This window comes from Trichechus manatus, unplaced genomic scaffold (genome assembly GCF_000243295.1).
Source record: "Trichechus manatus latirostris isolate Lorelei unplaced genomic scaffold, TriManLat1.0 scaffold00163, whole genome shotgun sequence".
In the NCBI taxonomy this organism is placed as follows: Eukaryota; Metazoa; Chordata; class Mammalia; order Sirenia; family Trichechidae; genus Trichechus; species Trichechus manatus.
The window spans coordinates 700,935-710,525 of NW_004444099.1; the positions used below are offsets into that span (position 1 = coordinate 700,935).

The window sequence follows — 9,591 nt, forward strand, 5'->3', positions numbered from 1 at the left end:
CTGGGGGTGCTGCTGGCTGGATCCCTTACCAGGGTCTGGAGACAGCTACCACACAATGCTCGAAGACCACCTACCCTAGAAACCCCCTGCTTTTCTACCCTCTTCTAAATAGGGGGTGTGGGCTGCTCTAGCCCCACCCATCAGCTGGCACCCCACGTCCCCTCACCCCCACAGGACTTGTTCCCCAGACTGCCCAGGGAGCTTCTGGAGCCTTCCACCAGTGCCTCCTCCTGCTTCTTGTGTTGGGCTGAGGGGCGGTGCGCCCTCCCCCACCCCAAACATTCGCTCAGGACGGATGACACACGGCCAAAGCGCGTCTACAGTTGTGTTGTCTTTTGTGCGGGGATGTTGTCCTTCCTTCGGGTAGCATAACAATCCCGTGAGCCCATCGTTCCAAATAAACACAGCTGATCTTCTATTATTGCAGCCGGATCAGGCTGGCCAGAACACCAGGGCCCCTACGTCCCTGGAGCAAATGCCGCCGACTGGCTGGCTTTGTCTGTGCTGCTGCCGGCCCTCGTTCCCCCTGCCCAGGCCTGGCCCGGTCTAGCTCAGCCTCAGCCTCAAGCCCATCCCAGCTTTCCATGTTCCAGGCCTCTCCCTGGCCCAGGAACCCAGGGTCAGCATCTGGCAGGCTGTCCAGCCTCCTGAGTAGCTGGACAGAGGCTGCACCCTGCTAGCCAGGCCCTCCTGGTGGCCTTCCTGGGTCAGGCTGACTCTGAGTCTGGTTTGTGACCACTTCCAGAAGCCCCACTGTGTGTGTGTATCTGGGCACAAATGAGGCCCAGGACAGAAGGATGGACATCTAAAGACGCCCGTCCTCCCTTTCCTGACTGCCCAGGCCTGAGGCTGCAAAATGAGGGGCATTTCTGGTCCCAGCTCACAGGGTTCCTGCCCGAGGAGGCATGCACTTCTTTCCTTCCCCTGCCCCCAGAATGGCCCCGCTGTTGGTGCACAAGGTTGAAGATTCCTAATAGAATGACAGCAGTCTTTGGGGCTCTGTATGTTGGGGTGGAGGAAGGAAAAGGAAGGAACAGGTGGGGGTGGAGGGGCGGGAGACCATCTCTGCTCTGAAACCACCTCCCTCCCCCACTGCCCTGCCTGGAGAAGGGCTGCTTCTGTTCTTAAAGATGCAAAGTACAGGCTGTACCATTACCTTTAAATATATACAGTCAGCCCCAATTACCTCCACCAATGAGGTTTGGGCCATCTGAAGCAATGACTAACCCTAATGTCCCTCCTATTTGGCAGGGCAGGCAGACAGACACGGACACACAGTTGCAGACATAAGCTGGATGGGTAGGAGGTCAGACACACAGACTCACCCAAGCCACACAGCCACACATAGAGGGCGGTGCCTGCAGACCTGCAGCCAGGCACACGCCCTCAGGTACACGAGCTCGAGATTGGCCAGGCAGCAGGGTCACACGCAGGGACAGACGGACAACGACTCACACAGGCTGGGAAACACAGACACTGAGGCTGGTGGCACACAGCACACATACTGACCCACAAGGTACGCTCCCAGGAAGACAGCCCAGCCAACTGTTGGCTAGACAACCCAACACTCCCACAGACACTTCTCTCTGGCTAGTCCTGGATTGCTGAGCCTGCTTCCTCCAAGCTCTGTTAGGTGCTAGGGACCCAGGGAGATGGGGCTGAGCTGGGTGCTGTGCCCCAGGGACGGAGCAAAGGGCGCTGCTCAGTTTCAGGGGTTCACTTACCCGGTGTGGGTACTCTCCACACTGACCCTGGGGAAGAAAGGGAGGGAGTGTTAGGCACTTGTTGGCAGAGGGCTGTCTCTCGGGGCACCCTCAGGACTTACTGACTCATCACACACACTCATTACCTGCCAGCCCAGCTCTGCTCCTGGTCTGAGCTCTCTGAGGCAGAAGAACTAATTCCTTCCTTTGCTCCTGGCTGGCAGCAGGAAGACAACCCCCAGGGCCTGCTTGGTGGTGGCCCCATGGAGCCTGAGGCAGGACTCCATCATACACTACTTTCCCCGAGGGCAGAGTCAGGAGTTATGCTCCAGGCCTGGATGGAGGTATCTTTCCGGGAAGTTCTACCTCCAGGTGGGTCCACCCAATAACCCTGAGCAGAAGCCCCTGGATGGGAACAGCAGACACCTAGCCGGGTTGTGGAAGATATCCGTCTGAGCTGGGGGTGTCCAGCCCCAATACCATCTGCCCAGGGGCAAACCCAGTAGAATCTTTATCAGAAATTTAATGAGACAGAGTATATAAGGACCGAGGTCAGGCCAATGTTTATAAACTGAAACCTCAAAATCCTACAGGCTATGGAGGTGGGTCAGTGGCCACTGTGGGGTGGCAGCTGGGGGGCAGAGAAAGAGGCCGAAAAGGGCCAGGCTCTAGGCAGTCCCTCCTCCTCAAAAAAGGGCGTTAACCAGAGGACTTCACTGTCGTCTCTCTTGTACCTACACCGTGGCACCCCAGGGGACTTCCCGGAACTAAAGGCTCTGTAGAAAAAGACAACTATGAACCCTTTTCTACCTGTTGGGAGGCTGTTTCCCGAAATGGAAATTCTGGAAAACGTCCACCGGGCTTACCTTTTCTCCTTTTTCTCCTTGAGGTCCCTGCAAAGAGACGGAAATGAGAGTTAAGAAAGCAAAGCTAAGGACACCACAGCCCAGAGCGTCTCCACGGGGAATAATAAGATGAAGTACCAACCGGCTGTCCTCGGGGGCCCATGAGACCCTGTGGGAAGGAAACACACACAGGTCAGTGGTGGACAGAAGATGGGCCAGATCAGAGGTGTAGGCTGGGGTGCGGGTGCTGTGATAGAACCTGAGGCTTCCAGGTACTTTCAGGAATGCCTGGAATCCTGAGGCTGGTCTTCCTGTGCCTGAGAGATACAGGTGGCGTGGCCTTAGACACCACATCTCAGTCTTTCCTCTGATCAATGGACAGGGTGCCCTGCCCCCTACACAGGGTGCGGTGAAGAACAAATGTGACCCTTCAGTCATTCTCCCAACAACAATCTTGGGCCCCCTATGTACAAGGGCTGCATCTAGATATCACGCGGACCCTGCCTTACTCAGCCGGTCTCCTCCCAGAGCCAAGAAATAGAATGTCGAAAGCCCCCAAACAGACACTGGCACATTCTATTTTCTACACTCCGCGGCCTCGGCATGAAACCCATTGAGGCCAAGGGGCCTCTGGGGACATGGGAGCCTGGGGCAGGGCTTCAGACATTGAGTGTTTTGGAGAAACCTTCGGCAGAGGAGAGGATGTAGGAAGTTGTCAACTTAAGCTGTGCTCTGGGCTTCTAAAAGGAGTATGCAGGGCCTTGGGGCTTCCTTCAAGGCTCCGTGGGTGGCGCAAATGGTTTGTGCTCAACTATTAACCTAAAGGTTGGTGGTTCAAACCCACTCAGCAGAAAGACAGGACTGGCGATCTGCTTCCATAAAGATTACAGCCAAGAAAACCTTATGAAGCAATTCTCTGTAACACATGGGATCACCATGAGTCAGAATCAACTAGAAGGCAATGGGCTTTGTTTGGGGCTTCCTTCAAGGTTGTCCTGTCGAGTTCCCAGGGCTAAGAAAGGAGCCTGCCTGGGGTTCATGCAGACTCTTGTTCTCTGAAGACACAAGGTCTGGCCAGCTCTCTCAGGAGCCTGGTGATGAGGAGGCCGAAGGAACCTCATGTCATGGCTGGTTTGGAGGAAAGAGGGAAAGGACAAAGAATAATCGTTTTCACTAACTGCTCAGAGGCAGGCTCTTCAGGCGTATGCCAAGCTCAACCTTTGCATGGCTCCATGAGGAAGGTGCTCATGATGACTCTGTCTCCCAGATGAGGTGATGAGACCAGGCCCTGCACCCAGTGAGTGGCCACAATTAGGATGTGAACCCAGGTTTGTATGACCACCAAGGCCCAACTGTTTCTACCCATCATGCTCTGAGCTAGGCTGGACACCAGAGGGCTGGGCTTTTAGACTTGCTCTACCACTAACTTCTGGACAAACAGCCCCTACCTGGTTGTCCTGAGGTCCCTTCCAGCCACAACCTTTGGGGCTGTCGAGAGCTCAGAATCCCATGGGCGGATTCCATCTGGGTGGACTGTCCTTGGGATGCTGACAGGTGGGAGCAGCACCTCTCTCTTGCCCCTGACTTGCCAACAGGACCAATATCCAAACTGGGCAATTCCCAGAGGTTAGTCATGAGGGGACAAATGGCCTTTGGGACAATCTGTGGCACCTCAGCCCTTCTGGGTGACAGGGGGTTTAGTGTTCAAGTTAGCAGAATATGGTTCTTCTGGCAGGGAACCAGGTGACCAGATACATGGGACCAGGCCATCTGCTCTCAGGACAGAGAAAGGAGTATGATGGAAGAGCTGAGGGCAAGGGGCTGAGAAAAGTAACACAAAGGCTTTAGGATGCAAAGACTTGGAGGATTGAGTCCAGAGGTTCTAAGTGAGGGTCCGTGGGACAATCATGGTCCCTAGAGGTATTCTGTTTGTCCCACACAATTTCTAATTTTTAAAATTTCAATTAATTGTCAACATTTAAGAGCAAGGAGAGTAAAAATAAAAATCTGGATCTCAAGCTTCTCTTAAATATTTCAAGATCCAACCACACATGACCAGGGGCTCTAGCTAAGTAACGTGGCCCCTTTAAGACAGATCTCTGCCACAGGCCCTCCATTATCCACCACCCCCAAAATAATAGCTGAGGGCTGCCTGTGATTAACTGCTCTCCTTCGGTGACCACCCTATGAGGTCAGTTTTATTTTTATCCTCATTTTTTAGATGAGGGATGTTATAGATTTAATTGTGTCCCCCCAAAATGTGTGTCAACTTGGCTAGGCCATAATTTCCAGTATTGTGTGGTTGTTTACCATTTTGTGATGTGATGCGATTTTCCTATCTGTTGTAAATCCTAACATTTATGATGTTAATAAGGCAGGATTACAGGCAGTTATGTTACTGAGGCAGGACTCAATCTACAGGATTAGGTTGTATCTTGAGTCAATCTCTTGAGATATAAAAGAGAGAAGTGAGCAGAGAGGAAAGGGACCTCATACCACCAAGAAAGAAGCACCGGGAGTGGAGCGTGTCCTTTGGACCCAGGGTCCCTGTGCTGAGAAGCTCCTAGACCAGGGGAAGATTGATGACAAGGACTTTCCCCCAAAACCAACAGAGAGAGAAAGCCTTCCTCTAGAGCTGTTGCCCTGAATTTGGACTTCTAGCCTCCTAGACTGTGAGAGAATAAATTTGTTTGTTAAAGCCTTCCACTTGTGGTATTTCTGTTATAGCAGCACTAGGTAACTAAGACAAGGGACTAAGGCACAAGCCTGCGGGTGGTGGGGTGAGATTTGAATTCAGAGCCCAGGCTCTCCTTTGCAGCACCTGTGTGGCTCCCATGGCAGCTGAGGTTGGCACCCCTGACTTTGCCCAATTCTCCTGATTTTACAGAACACTATATTTTCTCAACACCTTACGTCAGGCTCTTGAGGCAGGGCATGGGGCACAGGTGAGCCCCTTTTGACAGGTAAGGACACAGGTAAAGTGCAAGAGTGTGAGACCCAGACCCCAGTATCAGATGCCCAGCAGAGGGGAAACCATTTGGGGAGATGGACAGCTGATAAGCAGGTCACGATAATTACATTAAACAGCAGTGTGGAATTAATAGCTCCTGGGTCCCTGTGCCAAGCCAAACAGGAGGCTAATGGCTCTGTGGCCTGTCAGATTTTGATTGATGACCACGAGGCTGACAGGGGATCTATCACACCAACACAGACTCATGGGAGACGGGATGCCCCACCCTTTCCTCTGAGTTAGCTCTGACCCCCAAACAGACAGGAAAGGCTCAGGGGGATAAGTGGAGTAAGGCAGAAGGATGGTGTGCCCAGAGTGAGGGCAGGAAGAGGATCGGGTAGAAGGGTTCCTTTCCTGCAAGATAAAGGGTCCTCGCAGCAGAGAGAGAGGTGGTGTCGCAGAGTGGTAGAATCCCACCATATAGATGTGAATCCCGGCTCTGCTATTTAAAGCTTGTGAGGCCTTGGGCAATTAACTTAACCACTCTGTGCCTTGGTTTCATCTTTTGCAAAATGGAGATAATAATCTGTTAACAGTGGAACTTCTAGGCTAAGAAAGACTAGGAAGAAAGCCCTGGCAATCTACGTACAAAAAATCAGTCAATGAAAAGCTATGGATCACAATGGTCTGATCCTGTTGTGCACGGGATTACCACGGGTCGGGGCCAACTCAATGGCAGCTAACAACAACAACAACAACGAGGATTATAAGACAGTGCCCAGTTGATGACTATTATTATTTCTGGAGTGCCATGGACAGCCTTGTGGGGCTGAGAAGGGGCTAAGGGATAAGCATCCCAAACTCCTAGCATCCACACCCTGTATACCTCTATAACAATGGCACCGCGAAAGTTTCTTTGTTGCCATGGTCCTCACTATTTCATGCCTGCACAACATTCTTCAGAACAGGGTAAGGGCGGCAAGAAATGCATTTGAAGTCAGGGCAGCTGTGATGTAGTGTAAACTTGCTGGGGGACCTGGATTCCAACACCACCTCTTCCACTTGCTGCCCCCAGTGCCTCACTGCTCTTTAAGGACTTTAGTGCCTCAGGACTTTTGCACATGCTGTTCTCCCAACCTAAAATGTTCTCCCCCCACTCCCTTTTCTACTTTTCCTTGTTTAAATCCTCATCCTTCAGGCCCCAGTTCAAACGTCTCTTTGTCAAGAAAGTCACCTCTGACCCTCAGCCAGAGGTCAGCCTGTTATACTGAGGTTTCTCAGGGTACCCTATACTACCTTTTCGTAGTACCTACCGCAAAGGCAATTTGTTAATTATGTGTGTGATTATTTAAATGTATGTCTCCCCCACTAGACTGTGAGCTGCAGAATGGCAAGGACAGCATCCACCTTGTCCTGTCTGTATCCCTGGCACCTGGCACAGTGCTCAGCACATTTTAGATACTTAATAAAAAATGTGTTAAAGAAAGGAAGGCAGGAGGCGGGGAGCCATGGAAGGAAAGAAGGAAACAAGGAGGGAGGAAGTCAAGAAGATGTGAGAGAAGGAAATTGAGAACTGCAATTGAATCCTGTGTGATTTCAGGCAAGTTACTTAGAAGTACAACCAGAATGCTCCTTAGAAGTGAGGATGACGAGACTTCGGCTCACGTACTTGGGACATGTTATCAGGAGGAACCAGTCCCTGGAGAAGGACATTGTCATGGAATTATGTCCCCCCAAAACTGTGTGTATCAATTTGGCTGGGCTCTCATTCCCAGCATTGTGTGGTTGTCCTCCATTTTGTGATTGTAATTTTATGTTAAAGAGGATTGGGATGGGATTGTAACACCCTTACTAAGGTCACATCCCTGATCCAATGTAAAGGGAGTTTCTCTGGGGTGTGGCCTGCACCACCTTTTATCTTACAAGAGATCAAAGGAAAAGGAACAAAGCAGAGAGTTGAGGACCTCATTCCACCAAGAAAGCAGTGCCGGGAGCAGAGCGTGTCCTTTGGAACCACGGTCCCTGTGCAGAGAAGCTTCTACACTCCCAACACCTGCCACATAGAAGCTAGCTCTGCCCTAACTTGCTGTGGGCCCCTTTGCAACTTGGCTTCCCTGTCTGAGCCTCAGCCTGTCCACTTCACTCAGACTCAGCTACCACTTACTGAGGGCTTTCTATGTGGCAGCCATTGGACTAAGTACTTTACATGTATGATCTCATTTAATCCTCAGCATAACCCTGTGCTCCAGGTCCTAGTAGTATTCCCTTTTGACAGCTGGGGAAACTGAGGCTCAGAGAGTCTAAGTTGTTGTCAGACGCTGTTGAGTTGGTTCCGACTCATAGCGACCCTATGTACAACAGAATAAAACAAAGCCTGGTCCTGCGCCATCCTCACAATCATCGTTATACTTGAGCCCCTTGTTGCAGCCACTGTGTCAATCCATCTTATCAAGGGTCTTTCTAGGGCTACAGCCCAGAGCCCTGGTGGTGCAGCGGTTAAGAGCTCCGCTGATAACCAAAACGTCAGCAGTTTGAATCCACCAGGCGCTCCTTGGAAACCCTATGGGGCAGTTGTATTCTGTCCTATAGGGTCACTATGAGTCGGAATCGACTCGATGGCAAGGGTTTTGGTTTCATTTTAGGGCTACAGGCCAGGTCTCCCAGCCCACAAGCCTCCTTCTCCTTTTCCATCCACATTATCCACCTCCCTCAGCCAGCAGGGCTCTGGCGTCTGGCATCCTGCCAGCACCCCGTGGTGGGTGGAGAGCATCTTCCACCAGCGCCTAAGGCAGTGCTTAGGGTATGGTGTCCGCCAAACCCCACCGGACAGGGAGATGGGGCAGCCTGCCACGTTGCTCTCACCAGCCAGCAGCAAATTCTAAATCCAACAGCCGCCCCTGTGGAGCTGGAGCTGTCACACACCATGTAGGGGTGACCTGGGACGCGGGAGGCAGGGAAGCGCTCCAATCCAGGGCCGGCCTTTTGACTCCTAATGACCCATCAGTCCCCTCTGAGAACTGGTCTCCCTCACCCCGGAGTGGGCAGCTCCTGCCAGGGGAGGCCTTTCCCTTCTGGAAGGGGCAGGCTGGGGGAGACCGTGGAGGAAGAAACCTCCTCCCCGCAAAAGAAAAAAAACTCTGCAGAAGGTGGAAGGGGCAAGGAGGAAGGCGGGGCAAATGCCTGCTTTCCCAGCATGTCCAGTTGGGGCAGGAATGCCTGGAGTAGGGGTGGGGGAGCTCCGTGCAGTCAGAAATCCCCCACAGGCTACAAGGCCTTGAGGGTGAGGCTGAAGAGGAATGCTGTCTCCTGGCGAAAGTGCACCCCACGCCCCCAGGGTGAGCGCTGACTGCAAGTCAGCAGTTTGGGAGCTCTGGGTTGGCCACGAACCTCAGTGAGAGCTTGGCCAGGTCTGGCCCCTCTCTGGACCCCCCTTTCCTCATTTCCCAGTGGAGAAACCCCTGCCTCCGCTCATGTGAGGATCTAGGGGGGTGTGGGTGTACACAGCCGGGGGTGTGAACTCGAGGGGCGGTCCCTCTGCTGGTCACTGTGGGGCCCTTGCTGGGCAGTGCTTGGCTGCGGTCCAGGAGGGCCAGGCAGACCCCCACCTGCTCCCCGAAAGGCAGGAAAGCCGGCATCTTACCATCTCCCCTTTGGGTCCTGGGTGGCCCTGGAAGAGAAGAACGTGAGTGCCAGGTAAGCACCACTTGCACCAAGAAGCCCCGGCCCACCCTCCGCCCTGCCCCGTGGATCCACCTCTCATCACCGCTTGTTCTATTTGCTCCTTTCTTTCCTTTTTCACGTGGTCTCTTGTTCACTTGCTCGTCTGGCCAGTCCTTACCCCTCCGACTCTATCACAGTCACCCTTTACTGCCCTTTGCTGGCCTTGCTAGCAGCTGCCTGTCCTTCAGAAAAGCAGAAGCAGGAGGTAGTCCCTCTGGACCCCACCCCTCCCATCCACACCCAGGATAGCTTCAAAGGAAGCCTGGTGCTGTGAGATGAGCGGAAACAAACACTGGAGCCCCCTAGGCTGCTGCTTAGCAGTGTGTGTGTGTGTGTGTGTGTGTGTGTGTGTGTGTGTGTGTGTGTGTGTGTG

The 9,591-nt window shown here is 52.9% G+C and overlaps 1 protein-coding gene across 1 annotated transcript in view; it reads right to left on the bottom strand.

Annotated features, from left to right (window-relative positions):
- COL13A1 (collagen type XIII alpha 1 chain) overlaps nucleotides 1-9,591 on the bottom strand; it is a 176,510-nt gene that overhangs the window by 71,766 nt on the left and 95,153 nt on the right. Inside the window, exons 9-12 of the mRNA XM_012558384.1 lie at nucleotides 9,139-9,165; nucleotides 2,691-2,717; nucleotides 2,570-2,596; nucleotides 1,725-1,751 (exon numbers count right to left, since the gene is read on the bottom strand). Coding sequence (XP_012413838.1) covers nucleotides 1,725-1,751; nucleotides 2,570-2,596; nucleotides 2,691-2,717; nucleotides 9,139-9,165 — 108 coding nt within the window. The remainder of the gene's footprint in view (nucleotides 1-1,724; nucleotides 1,752-2,569; nucleotides 2,597-2,690; nucleotides 2,718-9,138; nucleotides 9,166-9,591) is intronic.